Raw genomic sequence first — 20,093 nt, 5'->3', positions numbered from 1 at the left:
CACGAACCCACCAAGGATGCCTCCCGGACCTGCCAGGCAAAGAAGGGACCTCTGGTGACTGTACCTTTTAAAATAGTATACATGGTTTAAAAGCAAGCATGTTTAATGATTAATTTGCCCTGGCATTAGTGGCTCTCCTGGATATACTCCCAAAGCCTTTGAAAAAGGTTTCTGGGGAAGGCAGCCTTATTCCATCCACCATGGTAGGACACTTTACCACTCCAGACCAGTAGCACATACTCGGGAATCATTGTAGAACAAAGCATTGCAGTGTATGTTTGCTGGCATTCAAACAACATCCGCTCTTTATCTCTCTGTGTTATCCTCAGGAAAGTGATATCATTCATGGTCACCTGGTTGAAATAGGGTGCTTTTCTTAAGGGGACGTTCAGAGGAGCCCGTTCCTGCTGGGCTGTTTGCCTGTGGCTGAACAGAAATGTTCCCCGCTGTTAGCCACGGGGAGGGGGGAGGGTTGAGGGGATAGCCACGCGATGGGGGGAGGCAAAATGCGACCTTGTAACGACAGCACATGTGCTATGTATGTAATGTTAACAGCAAGGTTTACCGTGAAAGAGTGTACCCATTGTTCTATAAAATGTGTCTTTTTAAATACCACTGTCTCTTTTTTTTTTCTCCACCAGCTGCATGTGTTTCAAGGATCACAGAATCTTCTCCTTCCCAGAGGCTAGCGAAGATTAGAAGGCGAAAAAAACGCACTAGTGATTAAATGTTCTCTGAGCTCATGCTATCCTCCCACACTGACAGAGCACAGATGAATGCATGGAGGAAGACAATGTCAGAGTGCAGGAAAGCACAAAATGACCGGGAAGAGAGGTGGCGGGCTGAAGAGAATAAGTGGTGGGCTGAAGAAGGGGCTGAAGCTGAAAGGTGGCAGCAGCGTGATGAGAGGAGGCAGGATTCAATGCTGAGGCTGCTGGAGGATCAAACCAATATGCTCCAGCATATGGTTGAGCTGCAGGAAGGGCAGCAGGAGCACAGACCGCTGCTACAGCCCCTGTGTAACCAACCGCCCTCCTCCCCAAGTTCCATAGCCTCCTCACCAAGATGCCCAAGAACGCGGTGGGGGGGCCTCTGGCCACCCAGCCACTCCACCCCAGAGGATTGCCCAAGCAACAGAAGGCTGGCATTCAATAAGTTTTAAAGTTTTAAACTTTTAAAGTGCTGTGTGGCCTTGTCCTTCCCCCCTTCACCACCCCTCCTGGTGCTTCTTTGCTCCACCACCCATCCCGGGCTACCTTGGCAGTTATCCCCCTATTTGTGTGATGAATGAATAAAGAATGCATGAATGTGAAGCAACAATGACTTTATTGCTTCTGCAAGTGGTGATCGAAGGGAGGTGGAGAGGGTGGTTAGCTTACAGGGAAGTAGAGTGAACCAAGGGGCGGGGGATTTCATCAAGGAGAAACAAACAGAACTTTCACACCGTAGCCTGGCCAGTCATGAAACTGGTTTCCAAAGCTTCTCTGATGCGTACCGTGCGCTCCTGTGCTCTTCTAACCGCCCTGGTGTCTAGCTGTGCGTAACCAGCAGCCAGGCGATTTGCCTCAACCTCCCACCCCGCCATAAACGTCTCCCCCTTATTCTCACAGATATTGTGGAGCGCACAGCAAGCAGTAATAACAGTGGGAATATTGGTTTCGCTGAGGTCTAAGTGAGTCAGTAAACTGCACCAGCGTGCTTTTAAATGTCCAAATGCACATTCTACCACCATTCTGCACTTGCTCAGCCTGTAGTTGAACAGCTCCTGACTACTGTCCCGGCTGCCTGTGTATGGCTTCATGAGCCATGGCATTAAGGGGTAGGCTGGGTCCCTAAGGATAACTATAGGCATTTCAACATCCCCAAAAGGTTATTTTCTGGTCTGGGAAGTAAGTCCCTTCCTGCAGCTTTTGAAACAGACCAGAGTTCCTGAAGATGCGAGCATCATGTACTTTTCCCGGCCATCCCACATTGATGTTGGTGAAACGTCCCTTGTGATCCACCAGTGCTTGCAGTTTATGTACTCGCGGGCTTGGTGCTCCGGTGCCAAGATAGGGATATGGGTTCCGTCTATGACCCCACCACAGTTAGGGAATCCCATTGCAGCAAAGCCATCCACTATGACCTGCACATTTCCCAGGGTCACTACCCTTGATATCAGCAGATCTTTGATTGCTTTGGCTACTTGCATCACAGCAGCCCCCACAGTAGATTTGCCCACTCCAAATTGATTCCCGACTGACCGGTAGCTATCTGGCGTTGCAAGCTTCCACAGGGCTATTGCCACTCGCTTCTCAACTGTGAGGGCTGCTCTAATCTTGGTATTCTTGCGCCTCAGGGCAGGAGAAAGCAAGTCACAAAGTTCCATGAAAGTGCCCTTACGCACGCAAAAGTTTCGCAGCCACTGGGAATCGTCCTTCTCCTCGCTGAATGAGGAAAGCGTGAGAAACACGCCATATCTGTCTGTGTCCAAATTACTGCACCACAGATCCAACTTTATCTGGAAGGCTCTGATTTTATTAGTCAGGTCTATTAATATTGAACATTTTCCCTGAGGTGACAGACTGAGGGTCATTAAGACTACCGAAGATATTGACTAGGTATGCTAAGCAGAGAAGCCATTTCTTGTCACTGAACATTTTGTTCAGCTCGTTTCTCTTTTTGCAGGAAAAACTCCTCCATCTCTTCATGAAGTATAAAAGCGTGCTTTAATGCGCGTCCTCTAGAAAGCCACCCGACTTGAGTGTGGAAAAGCAGAACTTCGTATTCACCACCCATTTCCTTGCAGAGCTCTTGAAAAAGATGACTATTCAAAGCATGGAACATCCACCATAGCATTAAAGCACATTAGCAATGCCTTTGCAGCTAGGACTTGACAATGGATTCCACGAGTGACAATCACATTAGGTGACACGCACTTTACCTTCTGCTGAAAGCCAGACCACACACCCACCATGGCTGGAGCACCATCAGTACATAGACTAACAAAAGATTTTTCTACTTATTGTCACTGCTTTCGGAAAAGGCATTCACCTTATTGAAAATGCCCTGTGCTGGTGTGGTTGTTTCAAGTTGTTCACAGAATAAGAATTCATCTTTAACATCCAAAGCATTTACATATCGTAGGAACGCAGTTAGTAACATCAGTAATTTCATCAAGTTGAGGCTGAACATACTGGTTTTAGCAGTAGACGTGGCTATTATTTTCAGGAGAAAATGTGTGTCTGACTTAAATTATAATTTTTTTTTTTTTGGTGCCTATCTCAGTGTTCTGATTGGTCTGTGGTTTAATGCAGCTTTTCAGCCACTGAATAATTAAGCCCTCTAATGTTGTCTCAATCCCAGGGCCAGCCTTGGGGAAAATGGCGCCCTGAGCAAACTTCTATTTTGGTGTCCTTTCTTTGGAGGCAGAGCAGGGCTGGAGGCAAAGTGGGGCAGGCGGTGGAGCTGGGCTGTGAGCCCTGTGCATGACGGGGCTTGGGCTGTCAGCCCAGCAAATGGCAGGGCTGACAGCCCGAGCCACACCACTCACAGATCTGAGCGCTCAAAACCCGCATGTAATAACCTCGTAACCCCATGAGGGGTCACAACCCCCAGTTTGAAAATCCCTGGTCTATGGGGTCTTTTGGAAGAAGTCCCCTTCTGACTAGGTTGTTGACTAGTAAAGCTATTGTTGCACCAACCTTAGGCTCCTCAAATTTATGAAATTTCTATGTTTTATATAAATATTTTAGTTTCACATTTGATTTAATCAGGTGTCCTCATTTGGATTTTATGATGCCTTCAAAGGAGGCATCAATGGGAAAATATAGATCTAATAATGATTGAAAGGAAAATATTTTATTAATATTAATGAGTTATTTGAAAGCCACTGACTTAAGTCCGAAAAAAGTCCCGCAGATTTTGTTTAGTTTGTCTGTGATGTACTTGTGGTACTTAATTCCCTAGCCATTTACCAGGGGAAGGTAGTTCACTATTCGTCCTGGCATAGGGAACACACACCGAAGAATGGTACTGTACACATAACGTGAATGGGGAAGTAGCTTGCTGGATGTCCCAGGAGGCTCAGGGCAAGTCTACACGACCCGCAGTAGCGAGCCTCCCAGACTCAGGCTTGCGCTACCACACCAAAAATAGCTGTAGAGATGTTGCAGCTTGGGCTGAAGCCTGGGCTCTGAAGCCTCGGGAGCGGAGTGGACTTCAGAGCCCAAGCTATAGCCCGAGCCACAACTATAAAGCGCTGTCTAGACACCTATTCTAGTGTAGTAGCGCAAGCCTAAGGCTGTGGACCCAGGTTGGGAGGCTTGCTGCTACAGGCTCCATAGACGTACCTGAAAAGCTGCCTGATTACTCCCCCCATGCTGGCTAGCACTCAAGTAAGTATTCTAAGAGCAACTGTGTACGAATCAGGGCTTTACTCACTAAATCAGGATAGTTTTGAACAGTGGGAGGCATTTCTCACTTACCCTTCTATAATCCCATGAAGCTGCAGTTCATGGTGAATGCAATTCTCCTGTGCCTCTGTTCTAGTCTGACTGTCTGAAGTGCTCCTAATATGGAGCCAGTCTCTGGAGCAGGTGAGGGGTGGGGAGAGAAAGGCAGGCCCATCTCTGCCGCTCAGAGTCTGTGCCCCTTTCCTGGGCAGAGCAAGGGTTTATGGTGGATGATCAGAAGGCACAATTCCCATTCCTAAACTGCCTGAAATTTGTGCTCCTTTTCCTGGCTCTGCAATGGTCCTTGGGCTGAAAGCCAGACACCCACAATTCTCATTAGGCTGCAGCCCATGGTAGGGCTGCACAGGAACAAGCTTCCCTGCAGGCCCAGACATGCTGCAGGGTGGGAGAGGAGCAGTGACAAGATACAGAGCACTGTGAGAGCCTCTGTGTATGGGAAAAGCCTCGCAAACACTCTCGCAGAGGAAGGCAAAGGAGAAGAGGTTCAACCCCTGATTTTCACCACACTTGTTCATTAAAAATATGAATTACTGCCTTGGGAAGGACACAATTGCTTTTGCCTTTTTGCATCTGGAGTCTCTGCAGTTTGCAGGACCTACTCTGAGTATTGTTGAAATTCTCTCAATTCATATTGGGAAAAAAGAGAACTGAGTAAGAGCCTGCTTCTTTCCCCAGGGGGTTGAAGACCCACTTCTGTATCTGAGGGAGGTGCACTCTGTCTTTTCAGGATTTTTCCCCCTTCAGTCCAGTCTCTTGAGGGACTCAGCCTCTGAGCTGGCCGGGTAGCTTTTCTTTGTCCTTAGACTCTCACCCAAAATGCTCCTGATTGGGCTTTTCTGTGTTAGAGTCACAAGGTGGGTACCAGACATGCCGTTTGACTGAGTCCCATATCCTATTAGTGCCAGGGTTGGCTGGCTGAGAACAGGCAGGGTATAATTTACCCTCTTAAAAGTAAAGATTTCTACACAAATGGTTGGAAGAAACTGAACTGCCAAATTGTTCCACTTATGGAGGCAAAAATCTGGTGGCCGGAGCTGAAGGATGGAGCTTAGGCCTGGAAATTCCAGCAACAACATTGGAACCATTCCGAATTCCAGGTGGGGGGATTCATTAGCCCGTGAGTAATGAATTCAGGGAGAAGCTGTGTAACGGAATAAAATATTTCTTACCTGTTCATTAACTTTCTTCTCTTTTTCTAGCTCCTTTTCCATATCTGTTAATTCTCTGTCTTTTTGTTCCAATTGCTTTTCCAGCCGACGGATCTCATCACGCAAAAACCGAGTATCACGACCACCAACAGCTCGCTGTGCCATCTTATAAGAATGTTAAAAACTAACAAATGTACATTTTTTCTTCAAATTAAAAATGTAGGACAGCTAGTGAGACAGATTTATTTGCATGGAAGTAACAACGTTTGCAAACAGTTTAAAAAAAGTAAGATAATGGGTGATGTTTCCATCTAATGTTTTAGTAACAACAAAAATTACTTGAGCACAAATCTTCAGAGTTATTAAAATAAAGATCTCCCTAGAGATCTCCATACGTACACAGTGCTCTGCCGACATGTACTTGGTGCATATTCCAAATTAATACTGAAATTAACAACCATACATGTCAAATACATCTCTTTCAGCAGTGGGCACTGTTTTTATTTGTGAAACAAATTTCTTCAGGCATGTCAAAGGCATTTACCCTCACTGAGGCCTAAGTGTCTGATCCAAAGCCTAGAGAATCGGCAATGAGAGAGAGAGAGAGTGAGTGTGTGTGTGTGTGTGTGTGTGTAGTTGAACCTAAACAGGGGATTTGCCACTCCCAGGGGGATAGGAGAGAGGAAAGCACAGGTTGGAGTCAGGCCCCTCTCCCTCTTTGGGTTTGTTCCATCCCACTGCCCAGTTGGGAGAAGGATTGGTATCCAGTTGGCTCTCATACTCCCCTCTCTTAAAATTTAAATTTTTTCCGTGCTACACAAGTCTCTTGCTTCTTCGGCTGTCCTGCCCACCCTCCCTCCCTAGGGTAGATAGGGAGCTTTATTTCCTCAACATATCATGGAGGCATAGTTGGGGTAAGAAATAATAGGGTTTAGAAGTCTGATACTAAGAGATAATATAAAAATGTGTCATTTGTCACAACCTGCAGTCAGTCTCCAGTGTGGATAAAGGTTAATAGAGCCAGCTTCCAGGAGGTATAGGAGATCCATGATTTTTGCTAGCTTTGCTTGTGCCTGTACACAGAAGCGGAGGCCTAAATTCTTTCCGACAGAGGCTTCCCCTTGGTACTCTCTATCCCACATCGACTAAAGAACTCAGACATGAGCTGAATTCAGGGAGTAGACTGAAGGGTCTACAGGATTATAGGTTAGAGCAGGCCCATGCCGCTTCCCAAGTTCACAGAGAATAAATACCATTGGAGCTCTAGAAACTAATTTAGTTTAAAAACAAACATACCTCTAATTCATTTTCTAGTTTCAGAACCTTTGCTTTTAATTGATTTTCTGTTGAAATAAAAATAGGACATACTGGGTTATCCAAAACCTCTAAGCAAAGGAAATACTTATGAGAACTACAGTAACAGCAGCAATCTTCATTCCCATTTATCAATATCGGGATGAAATCCTGTCCCCATTGAAATAAATGGAAATTTTGCCATTGCTTTCAATGTGGACAGGATTCCACCCATAGTTATTAATTAAGCCTAATGTTTTATTAGTTATAGACCCGCAGGTAATAAGTCACTTTGTGCATAGCTATTTTTTTAAAAATGTTTATTCAGAAGAGTTACTCACCAAATTTGGCTTGCTCCTCCCCAGCTTTTTCAACTTCTTCTAAAGCCAGCTCTACCTCTTGGGCTTTCATCTAGCAAAAAAATATACATAGTAAGAAAAAAGATTTACCTTTAGACGAATTTATGAGATGGTGATAATCTCCACAAAATCTCATTCTAGAACGAATGGAATATCATTCAAACCAGTGGTCGAGTCAGGTATAGAACCAGATACCCTCCAAGCACCAGGCAGGTGCTCTATCCACTAGGCCACACTAGGTATTTTTTCACAGGAATTATACTAACAATAAAGAAACCTTACGTACTCAAAAGCACACACCCTGAAAACTATAGAAAAGGTCCCTACAAAAAACAGACTTTGTAACCTGGTTGGCACTGCCATTTTCAATACATCTATGATAGAATACAAATAGTGTGATATAAAGATTTCATAAGCATGGTTTTGGGATGGAGGGAGATACCTCAATATTGATGCAAAAAATGACAATAATAAATTATAAAATAATTTTAAAGTTGTTACAAACTTGTCTGCACCATTACTGAATATTAAGATATAGCTACAAGAATGTTATACCCAGGATGCTTGAAAATATAAGAATACATATGTTTAGTTAGTTATGTTTCAAAATGTTAAAACTACTCTAAGAAATTCCATAAGATTTCTGTTTCTCTCTCCCAACATCAATCATACCTCAAAAGCACAGACCACGTAAAATAATGTTTTAAGTAGAGGGCTAACTGTAAAAATGAATGTAGGGTATATTATCAGAGCAATAAATCTAGGTACAGTGAGCTCTAATAACCCCCACCCTCTTGCAAGAAAACCTGTGTTCTTAAAAACTTTATAGAATAACATGTGCAGCTGGAGATGTTTTAAACTTTTGTTTATTTCTTAAAATGTTGAAATGAAAAACACCTTTGTGAAATGGATAGTTGCAAATATGTTAGCTAAATGCAATAGCCATGATTAACAACTGTGATTATTTTGCTTGGTCTTGATCATGGTGTCCTGTAAGGTATGAAAAAGAACCTCTGTGACTACATAAGGGGGAGCCAGACCCCGGAACTGACAATAAGAGAAACAATTAGTAAGAGCTCGCCTACAATTCCTTGTTTCTCTAAACTAAATATTGTTAGTAATTTTTCAAACAAAATTACCTGGCATCCAACAATTTAAAACTATCCCTTTCAACCTCACACCACCTTCCTAATGAGTAGTGCTGACACTCAAGTTTTGAAGGTTATTCCAAACTAGTACCAATCAAACTGGCACCTCATCATCATGTATTTTTATGTGCCACAAATGTTACAGAAAAACAATTTTTAAGATATTTTACAGCACCTAAAAATTGTTTGAGATTTGTGTTTGTATTTCTCTGTCTGGAAAAGCAGGCTCTTTTAATTACACAATCTGTTTTTACATTCATCATACACACATATAACTCCCAGAAGCACTTATGTAAAGCAACAAAGTATGTGTGTCTTCCAGTACATATGGGAGTTACATGTGTGAAGATGTATGAAAAAAGAACTAAGCCCTGAGCTTCCACTTGAAAATGGAAACAAATACTTTTATCTAAAAATACATACATGAATGCATTTTAAAAAGTCATGTTGTTTTAAAAAATAAGATCAATACAAACCTTCATTAGTGACTGTGTAATTTTAAAAAGATGTACCACATGTTCAAGATTTTCACCTTTTAAGTCATTTCCTTCAACCTAAATACAGACGAGAATATGGTTTAGTTAAACATCAAGAAAATTAAATAAACACACTTAACACTACACACGTACTATACCAGTTCAGGTTAATTAAAGATGAATAATAAAACTATTAAAGTTCACTTAAAGTACCTTGGATACAGTCACCAGCAAACTATCTGCCAGTTCTTCTTGACGAGGCAGATCGTCAGCATCAATTCTCATAAGCTTCTTCCAATCTAAATTGGGTGGCATCTTGAATTTAAAATAGTTTTTCCTGTAACAACAAAATAATTAAACATCAGTACTATTTATGAACTTGTAGCTATGATTGTCAAAAGCAACCATGTGAATGGCAGAGACTGATGCTAAGAACCATCCACCAATCTCATAATGCAGTACATTGTGTTTCTCAGTGAACACATTGCGATCTTTGAAGCAGATATTCCAGAAGGCAAATCTGCCTGTGGCAACAGAAAATCTCTTATATAACACCCAAGAATTGTACTCCGAACATCTGATTATCCAGCATCCATTTCTGTAAGGCAGCAAAATTCTTGTGCTGGCTACGACCCTCATCTTTTTGCTTACTGTGCCTGTATCCATAAAATCCAGTAGTTGATCTGAAAGCTGGCCAGTCTATTGTGAGGGTAATAAGAATGTGAAACAGTAAGTCCATCTACATGGAGCTTCTCTCCTGTCTATAACTATGTGTCACAGTGGCTTGCCATTGTATTGGACATGGTGAGAAATGTCTGTACTATCTCCATAAGGGGGTTTGAGTTTGTGGATTACTACATTCACCGTGGCTGTTCCTACCATGCACTGACAATAGCCCCAAAACAGCAGTAAGGCCCTGCTAAATTTAAACACAGAACAAGCATTTTTTTAAAAATCTATTTATTGCCCTAAGTTAGAAGGATGGCAACAATGCAGTAAAAAACAAAACAAAAAAACCCCCAGAACAGTCAGTATATTTAGTCCATTGCTGTGAACTAACATACGGAATTGGGACAGATATTTTGTGCATGACAATCACCTTCTCAGGGCTGATCTCCACTTACAGGGGATTGACGTGTGGCTGTCGATCCCCCAGGGGTCATTTCACCAGGTCTAGTGAAGACCAGCTAAATCGACCGCCATTCGCTCTCCCATCAACTCTGGTACTCCACCGGAACAAAAAGCATAAGGTAAGTCAACAGGAGAGTGTCTTCTGTCAACCTAGCATGGTGTAGACACCGCAATAAGTCAACCTAAGATATGTGTACTCCAGTTACTTTATTCACATAGCTGGAGTTGCATAACTTAGGTCAACTTCGCCCTGTAGTGTAGACCTGCCCTCCAACATCCAACTTCTCCTATGTGCCCCAGCCTACAAAAAGAGAGGACTTTTGATGTCTTTTTAGCCCTCATACTCCCCACACCTGAGGCTGTCAGAATCTCATGCATACTTCTGGGAATTGGCACAACTTGCTCTGCATTACCTCAGCCCAGTCTAGAGTTTCACCAACTTAACCTCCCTTTTTATACTCCACAGCCACACAACCTCAGCTGCCACTGTCTTCCTCAAAGCATTCCTAGAATTGTCTGTGATGACAACATGAAAACTTTTCTCCTCCAGTTGTGCAATTAAGTTATGAGGCAAATCATCCTTTCCTAGCCTCCAGTGAAAATGTACTTCACATTTATTATCTCAGTTATATCGTTTTTACAAGTTTAAATCCAGTTTTATTGGGGAATCCTTAGACACTGAGCAAAAGTACCTGAAGAGAGGAAAAGAGATATATTAATTACTGCAATATCATTCAGAAGCTCTACATTACTTGATTTTGTATATTGGCCAGTATTAAAAAGCCTTTAATAGCCCAAATGCATAATATGTCATAAAAAAGAAAAATGTAGGAATTGTGGGAAAATATATTTACCATAACATTCTACAGTAGTGGTGAGCAACCTGCAGCCCACACGCAGCCCGTTAGGGTAATATGCTGGCGGGCCACGCAACAGTTTGTTTACATTGACCATCTGCAGGCACCCCGTCCGCAGCTCCCGTTAGCTGCGGTTCACCATTCCCGACCAATGGGAGCTGCGAGAAGCGGCGGCCACCATGTCCCTGTGGAACCGCGGCCACTGAGAACTACGGGCAGTCATGCCTGCAGACAGTCAATGTAAACAAATATGGGCCGCGGGTTGTCCATCACTGTTGTAGAGTCAGTTTCTCTGTGTTTACTAAGTGTTCTGGAAAATATATATTCTATGTAATCAATCATCTTCCAAGGATGACACTACACTTGCATTATGCATATATTTCTGATCTTCTGCTTCTCCTGGATGACAGGGAGACACAGCTGCAGTATGCCATGCAGAAGAAATTCAATGATCTTTTGAAATGCTAGTCCTGCCCAGTTAATTAGGCGAAAAGAGGGAAAATATATTCTAAGCAGAAGGAGAAGATGATGTGTCAGAGTAGCAGATGACCAAGGAGAAGAAGAGGCTGAGACTGCAGATTAGGCAAATAGGCTATTGGCATCATGAAAACATGGGCCATGAGACGTCAACAAGTAGTACTGAAATGGAACCACAGGCCCACTTCCACAGACAGACAAATGATTGAGGGTTTTACTGTCCCTTCCACAGCAAGGACACATCCAAGAATATAAGCACAGAATTATCTTCCAACAGCCCCACTCTAGCAACCAGTCCTTCACTGTCCTTCCACACACCTCTTGTTCTTCCTAATCCTTAATTAGCCAATGACTTCGGCATCTCAAATCCCATTTATACAAACCTATAGACTACTTCATTTCACGATACCAATTTTATGTTTGACCCTGTAAGCAGGGTCTGAATTAATTCTACCCTGACATCTAGTGATGAACTAGAGAAGAAGATTTCCGCAACTGACCTTATTTGCGTAGACATCCCCATTTGGCCTAGGTGCACAGCATGATGGAGCTGCTTTGCCCAAATGATCACTTTTAGCGAGTGCTGGATTGCAAGTCACTTTGTAATTGGGTGCAGGGCTAATAAAGTGTTGTTACCCTTGGTTTGTGGGAGCAGAACTGTGCTTGGCAGGCCCTGATTGAGGGTTTCACCCTCAGCTGAACTGTGCTCGCTAAGCGAGGGGTAGGAGCAAGGAGAACAACTGAGAGTGGGATGTGGTGGAGGGAGAAAGGAGGAGTATGTTAAAGGAACTTTTGATTGTCAGACTTAAGAACCTAAGGCAAAAACACTGCCCAACATACTCTGGGATGGGTGTGTTGCTCATGATGCTATGAATTCTGCTGTGACGTTGCACTCCATATCTTTTATGGAAATATGCTTATGAGTGTAAATATGCTGTAACTGGAATATTCTTTAAGCAAAAGGTCTCTTATGAAGTATCATAACAAAGGTTATAACCTACTGAATATATTCCTCCGATTTGTATGCATGTATCATTCTTGTATCTGAAGCTAAAAATATGAAGTATAACTCTGAGGCCCTATTATAATTATGCAAAGTGTGGGCCATTAATGGTGGTTTAGAATCTTGATGGCTCCCATTGACCTAGTCAATTTGTTGTAAATGGTTTATTTACATGCAAAACTTCCTGTGTACATGTGGGCCAACCCAGGAAGAATGGAGACTAGGGTTTTACAGTGACATATCACCATGTCACATGACCCTGGAATCCATCTTAACCCTTGTATTTTTCCATTGATGAGGTAGGGGTAGGGACAAGCACAGACAAAAGATTCCTGCCTTGTGCCAAAGCTATAAAAGGGGGTGGAGCAGGACACAAGGGGATGCCAGTTATGAGAAAACCCCTGCTTACCACCTGAGATGTCTGCTGGAATTAACAAGGACTGTACCGGGGAAAGGATTGGGCCCAGACTAGGAAGAATTCTATTGGAACATCTCTGAGATATTACCTGTAATCAGTTTCTTAATGTATTAGGCTTAGACTTGCGTGTTTTTGCGTTATTTTTCTCTGTGATTTACTTTGTTCTGGCTGTTATTACTTGAAACCATTTAAATCCTACTTTTTTATACTTAATAAAATCACTTTTGTTTATTAATAAACCCAGAGTAAGTGATTAATACCTGGGGGAGTAAACAGCTGTGCATCTCTCTCTAGCAGTGATACAGAGGGTGAACAATTTACAAATTTACCCTGTATAAGCTTTATACAGAGTAAAACGGATTTATTTGGGGGTTGGATCCAACTGGGAACTGGGTGTCTGGATGCTGGGACAGGTAACCTACTGAGCTGTTTTCACTTAAAGCCTGTAGCTTTGGGGGTGTGGTCCAGACCCTGGGTCTGTGTTGCAGCAGGCTGGCGGGTCTGGCTCAACAAGACAGGGTTCTGGAGTCCCAAGCTGGCAGGGAAAACAGGCTCAGAGGTAATTTCAGCACATCAGGTGACAGTCCCAAGGGGATCTCTGTGACCAAACCTGTCACACCTGCCTGCAACATTTTCCCAAGGTAAAGCCGGGTTACTTTTCCCCTCTTTATTATAAAAATTATTTTCCATGCCAGACTCAGTGCTTGCAAGAGGGAAGTATTGCCTCTCTGAGGTACCCAGCGAGTGATATATAATTTTCCCAGGTTACTGGGATCGGGGCTCTGGTTCTTGTGGTATTGTGAAAAAGGAACAGCTAGATGTTGAACCCGGCCTTGTCACTGCCAACTCCGCGTGGCGGAATGGTTACAATTGTTATTAAAAGCTTTGTTAAAACAATGAATATATTTTATAAGCAATGAGACACATGAATATATTTATTAAGCAATGATACCCTAAATAATGTACTGAGACTCAAAATTCTTCAAAAAGAAAAGGAGTACTTGTGGCACCTTAGAGACTAACAAATTTATGTGAGCATAAGCTTTCGTGAGCTACAGCTCACTTCATCGGATGCATTCAGTGGAAAGTACAGTGGGGACATTTATATACATAGAGAACATGAAACAATGGGTGTTACCATACACACTGTAAAAAGAGAGTGATCACTTCAGGTGACCTATTACCAGCAGAAGAGCGGGGGGGGGGGGGGGGGGGGACCTTTTGTAGTGATAATCAAGGTGGGCCATTTCCAGCAGGCTCATTCACTGGCACATCTACCAATGTGATATATGACATCATGTGCCAGCAATGCCTCTCTGCCATGTACATTGGTCAAACTGGACAGTCTCTACGTAACATAATAAATGGACACAAATCAGACGTCAAGAATTATAACATTCAAAAACCAGTTGGAGTCACTTCAATCTCTTTGGTCACTCGATTACAGACCTAAAAGTTGCAATTCTTCAACAAAAAACTTCAAAAACAGACTCCAGTGAGAGACTGCTGAATTGGAATTAATTTGCAAACTGGATACAATTAACTTAGGCTTGAATAGAGACTGGGAGTGGATGGGTCATTACACAAATTAAAACTATTTCCCCGTGTTTATTCCCCTTCCCTCCACCCACCACTGTTCCTCAGATGTTCTTGTCAACTGCTGGAAATGGCCCACCTTGATTATCACTACAAAAGGTTCCCTCCCTCCCCCGCTCTCCTGCTGATAATAGCTCACCTTAAGTGATCACTCTTGTTACAAAAAGAAAAGGAGTACTTGTGGCACCTTAGAGACTAACCAATTTATTTGAGCATGAGCTTTCGTGAGCTACAGCTCACTTCATCGGTTGCATCCGATGAAGTGAGCTGTAGCTCACGAAAGCTCATGCTCAAATAAATTGGTTAGTCTCTAAGGTGCCACAAGTACTCCTTTTCTTTTTGCGAATACAGACTAACACGGCTGTTACTCTGAAACCTGACTCTTGTTACAGTGTGTATGGTAACACCCATTGTTTCATGTTCTCTATGTATATAAATCTCCCCACTGTATTCTCCACTGAATGCATCCGATGAAGTGGATTTTAGCCCATGGAAGTTTATGCTCAAATAAATTTGTTAGTCTCTAAGGTGCCACAAGTACTCCTTTTCTTTTTGCGAATACAGACTAACACGGCTGCTACTCTGAAACAAAATTATTCAAGCAACTACATGATCTTGTTGTAACTCTTATCTTACGCTTACCTTCCCAACTGTTTTGTTCTTCTTATAACCACTTGTTAACTCCTGTCTTTTATATAGGCATCAATCTTGCAATTGGTCAAGTGGAAAGACCTCTGTGTTTGCATGAATGACTATTAATCCAATTATAGGATTGGGACTTTAAACTGTAAATTCTTAGGAGCACTGATTGGGTCTTCTATATGTTCTGAAAATGCAATGGACACTTTTGGGTGCAGTAAACCAAATAATGCTATAAAGTATCAGTTTACTGAGGATGGCACAGTCAAAAAAAAACAACACTTGCTTCCTCCACTTGCTAGAACATGCTGTGCTGGTTGTATTTGTAGATGATCTCTTTATCACAATGGATGAAGCTTGTGGGTCCATGCTGATAGTATTAGATCTATCTGCCGCTTTGCATACTAATGATTGTGAGCTATTGTTGACCAACTTGCCTGCGGACCTATGCGGCAGTAGATGGGGCTGATTTTACATGACTTGGGGTTCTCAAATGGCTCCTGTTCCCTAAAAGTCATCTCATACAGGGCTCCGTTTAGTTACCCCTCTTCTTCAGTGTACAGTATGTATAGGATCATTGAGAGGGTATATTAGGAGATATGGCTTGTGATGCCATCAGTATGCTGATGACACACAACTCTTAATTTTTTTTCATCTCAGCCAGCCAGAGTGGTGAACTACATTACCTTGTAGCTGTTTGAAATTGGAGCATGGTTGAGATGTAGTTCAATCCAATATGACTTGAATATAACACATTATAGTTTATATAGTCCAATACTTTAAGTGAAGTGTGACAAATGGATAAGCAAGTTCTATTAATGGCACCATCTATGACCTAGGAACCTCTGGGTGCCAATTGGCAGAGGGCACAGGGGGTGCAGATACTTTTACAGGGATTTGCTGGGTTAGATATATGCATAATAGTTCACCAAAGGGTGGCATGTGAGCTCTCTACCAACAGCCAGTATCACACTAGTCATCATAATCATTGCCAAATGCATATCTGGCTAATATTTCAAAAATTATCCATCTATATTGTAAATTATGTTCTTAAGGTAAGGCAGATCACCAGAAGGTGACACGTCACAGACAGGTTCTTTGCAGGCAGGGATAATAGATGCTTACGTCGCTGTCTGGTCATTGTATACCAGTGGTTCTCAACCTATGTACCATTGTGGGCTTGTCAAGGTTCCTCCCCACTCTGAACTCTAGGGTACAGATGTGGGGACCTGCATGAAAAACCTCCTAAGCTTATCTTTACCAGCTTAGGTCAAAACTTCCCCAAGGTACAAAATATTACACCCGTTATCCTTGGAATGGCCGCTACCACCACCAAACTAATACTGGTTACTGGGGAAGAGCTGTTTGGACGCGTCCTTCCCCCCAAAATACTTCCCAAAACCTTGCACCCCACTTCCTGGACAAGGTTTGGTAAAAAGCCTCACCAATTTGCCTAGGTGACTACAGACCCAGACCCTTGGATCTTAAGAACAATGAACAATCCTCCCAACACTTGCACCCCCCCTCTCCTGGGAAATGTTGGATAAAAAGCCTCACCAATTTGCATAGGTGACCACAGACCAAACCCTTGGATCTGAGAACAATGAAAAAGCATTCAGTTTTTACAAGAAGACTTTTAATAAAAAATAGAAGTAAATAGAAATAAAGAAATCCCCCCTGTAAAATCAGGATGGTAGATATCTTACAGGGTAATTAGATTCAAAAACATAGAGAACCCCTCTAGGCAAAACCTGAAGTTACAAAAAAGATGCACAGACAGAAATAGTTATTCTATTCAGCACAATTCTTTTCTCAGCCATTTAAAGAAATCATAATCTAACACATACCTAGCTAGATTACTTACTAAAAGTTCTAAGACTCCATTCCTGTTCTGTCCCTGGCAAAGACCAGCATACAGACAGACACAGACCCTTTGTTTCTCTCCCTCCTCCCAGCTTTTGAAAGTATCTTGTCTCCTCATTGGTCATTTTGGTCAGGTGCCAGCGAGGTTACCTTTAGCTTCTTAACCCTTTACAGGTGAGAGGAGCTTTCCCCTGGCCAGGAGGGATTTCAAAGGGGTTTACCCTTCCCTTTATATTTATGACAGGGCTGAATATACAGCTCTCTATTTGTTATGTGGGCCACATCCACAAAATATGTACGCTATCTATATGGCCCTGAGGATGTCGCATGGGCCATAGATGTGTGCTGATTGGGCCACAAGCGGCCCACGGGCTGAGAACCACTATTGTATACTGTCCACTTTATAATAACGGTGGTCTATTTGCATAGTGACGGTGATACCAGTGGAAAGATTCTGAACATTTATTCTTGTAGATTTCACAAAGAAATAAACAGCAGGAAGGGATCCCGTTTTCAAGTAAAGACAGTGGATTGTGGGGGCACAGCCGAGAGTGAAGCATACCTTCACACCAAGCAGACAGTGTGTTATCTCTCATGAAAAAGGGATCACAGCCCACCTGGCTGGAAAGTGCCAGTGAACAATATTGTATTAGGCATGAGAGTATCTTGTTAATTAAAACTAAACCCTAGAATGTGTGTTATGATTTTATTTTATATGTAACCCTTTGTTTCCGATACTTTAACTTGCTATCCCTGGAATCTCTATACTTAGATAAATCAACTTTTGTTTTCACTTTAAACATAACTATAAGTGATGAGCGTTAAGTGGAGTGATGTAAGGTAACCAGTAAACTGAAATGTACTGCTTATTTGCAAGCAGTGAATCTGTGAATAATGCAAGTGCCCAGTGGACCTGGGGCTGGACACTCTAGGAGATGCTCAGAGGGTTCCAGGGCTGGAGTGTGCCTATCTCTAACCTGTGGAAAGCAAAGCATAGGGTCTGCACTAGGCTAAGAGAGGAGCTGGCACAGTCAAGGCTTCCTCCTGCTCAGGACAGGTGGCGGTGACCCTGGGTACCCAGGGGAGCATCACACCATCGCAATTAGCGACCCGATGGCTTCACATCCTTTCTCTTTGCCAGGAACGTTTTGAGAGGCTTGACGCGCACCCCATGGTTCCCTCACACGCCACCGGCCCCGCGACCATGGCTGTGGCTCTTCCCCATCAGCGTGTGCCGGGCGCGCACCGCAGTCTCCGCTCGCACATGGCCTCCACCAGCAAGAGCCGTGCTCCTGCCCACGCGGGCCCAGGCCCTCCCACGGCGCGTGGCCGCGCTCTGCAGGGAGGCAGCTGCCCTCTCCCACCGGGCCACAGCCAGGCTCCTCAGCCGCGCAAGGCGCTGCCGGCGGGAGGCTGCGGCGCGGCTCCCTCGCAAGTGCCCGGATAACGCGCCCCGAGCCTGGGCCCCGTGGAGGCGGGACGTGGGGAGAAGACGGGGGCCGCCGCTACCACCCCAACTGCCCTCCAGGGCCACCGGCGGCCTCCCCCCTGCCCGGCAGCTCCCCCCACCGCCGCGCCCTCCTGCCCTCACCCGTCTCCGTTGAAGCTACCGGAGGCAACGGCAGCTGCTAGGCGACATCATCAAACATCACTCCGGGGCTGCGTCAGCCCGCGCAGGGCGGGACCCGAATACGCGTCGACGTTGGTCCAACCAAAACTCCCGCGAGCCTACAAGCCCCAGCGTGCATAGCGGAGACTATCACTCCCGCCATGCAACGCGCCACAAAGGGTAAGGACGGCTCTCCATGGCACAGAAGATCGCTCTTTGTGCAAGGGGAATCCGCCAAGCCTAAATCCAAGACTACATTTCCCAGCATGCCTTCCGGCCTTGCCGAGACGTCAGGTCCTAGTGCCCTAGGCTACCTCAAGCCAGCCGGCACGCTGGGACCTGTAGTCCGGAGGGACAGCTCCCGGCATTCTTCGGGCCAGCGGAGGCTCTGCGCTTGCGCAGTGCAGAAGGGAGCGTCCCGGGTACTCCCAGCAGGGGCTCGGTAGCAGCGGAACGAGTTATGGGCGCTTGCAGCAGGGAGAGAGCGTTACCCCCGGGCGCCAGGTAGGGGAGCGCTGGAAGGGTGGGGCGATGCGGACGGCCGGGCTGGGGCCTCCCCCAGGCGAGTGGGGCGGAGGGGACACGACGGGGTGGGTGATGCCGCCCGCGCTCCTCCGGCGGGGAGGGGCTGCTCCGCTCCCCTCCCCCCCCCCCCCCCCCCCCGAGCCGCGACGTGCTCCCGCTGCCCTGTCCCGGCCCCTGCGCGCCCCTTGCCGCCTCGCGATGGGCAGCGGGGCGGGCCCAGCCTCGGAGCTGCCCCTTCCCTGAGTCTTGCCTCAGCGTCGGCTGCGAGGCCCCTGGACCACCACGGGGGCGGGTCTTTTCAGGCCTGCTTCAGCCGTACACCCCTCCCAGCCTGCAGAGCAGGGGTTTGCCCCGGCCCCCTAACAACCTCTCTCCGCTGCTCTGCCCCCGGGAGAGGCTGCATTGCAGTGCTACTGTCCGCATATAGCTGGCGTGCTGTGACTGGGGGCTCCTTGGGGCAGGGACCAGTGTCTTGTGTTTGGTTTCAGAGTAGCAGCCGTGTTAGTCTGTATTCGCAAAAAGAAAAGGAGTACTTGGGGCACCTTAGAGACTAACCAATTTATTTGAGCATAAGCTTTCGTGAGCTACAGCTCACTTCATCAAATGCATCCGATGAAGTGAGCTGTGGCTCACGAAAGCTCATGCTCAAATAAATTGGTTAGTCTCTAAGGTGCCCCAAGTACTCCTTTTCTTTTTGTCTTGTGTTTGTGTGGTGCCTGGCACAGCGGGGCTCCCCTAACTCAATCCAAATAAGGTATAGAAAATATGAGGATATTCTGGGAACTGGGATTGTTTAGTCTGCGGAAGAGAAGAATGAGGGGGGATTTGATAGCTGCTTTCAACTGTCTGAAAGGGGGTTCCGAAGAGGATGGCTCTAGACTGTTCTCAGTGGTAGCTGATGAGAGAACGAGGAGTAATGGTCTCAAGTTACAGTGCGGGAGGTTTAGGTTGGAAATTTGGAAACAGTTTTTCAGTAGGAGGGTGGTGAAACACTGGAATGCGTTACCTAGGGAGGTTGTGGAATCTCCTTCCCTAGAAGTTTTTAAGGTCAGGCTTGACAAAGCCCTGGCTGGGATGATTTAACTGGGAATTGGTCC

The 20,093-nt window shown here is 44.8% G+C and overlaps 2 protein-coding genes across 9 annotated transcripts in view; one reads left to right on the top strand and one right to left on the bottom strand.

Annotated features, from left to right (window-relative positions):
- CEP290 (centrosomal protein 290) overlaps positions 1 to 18,567 on the bottom strand; it is a 111,033-nt gene extending 92,466 nt beyond the window's left edge. For all 7 annotated transcript variants that reach the window (XR_007354565.2, XM_048835631.2, XM_048835633.2 and 4 more), the window contains exons 1-6: positions 18,454 to 18,567; positions 9,092 to 9,215; positions 8,879 to 8,956; positions 7,237 to 7,306; positions 6,899 to 6,945; positions 5,624 to 5,767 (exon numbers count right to left, since the gene is read on the bottom strand). Coding sequence is in view for 6 of the 7 variants with exons in the window: in XM_048835631.2 (XP_048691588.2) it covers positions 5,624 to 5,767; positions 6,899 to 6,945; positions 7,237 to 7,306; positions 8,879 to 8,956; positions 9,092 to 9,193 (441 nt within the window). In the remaining variant the exon portion in view is untranslated. The remainder of the gene's footprint in view (positions 1 to 5,623; positions 5,768 to 6,898; positions 6,946 to 7,236; positions 7,307 to 8,878; positions 8,957 to 9,091; positions 9,216 to 18,453) is intronic.
- A 267-nt stretch (positions 18,568 to 18,834) lies between these two features.
- Positions 18,835 to 20,093, top strand: part of TMTC3 (transmembrane O-mannosyltransferase targeting cadherins 3) — a 44,491-nt gene continuing 43,232 nt past the window's right edge. The window contains exon 1 of one of the 2 annotated variants that reach the window (XM_048835637.2): positions 18,835 to 18,975. The gene's annotated coding sequence lies outside the window, so the exon portion shown is untranslated. The remainder of the gene's footprint in view (positions 18,976 to 20,093) is intronic. The other variant, XM_048835638.2, reaches the window with a different exon arrangement.

This window comes from Caretta caretta, chromosome 1 (genome assembly GCF_965140235.1).
Source record: "Caretta caretta isolate rCarCar2 chromosome 1, rCarCar1.hap1, whole genome shotgun sequence".
Lineage (NCBI taxonomy): Eukaryota > Metazoa > Chordata > Testudines > Cheloniidae > Caretta > Caretta caretta.
Note: the sequence above shows the minus strand (reverse complement) of the source record. Positions and strands in the feature narration are given on the sequence as shown.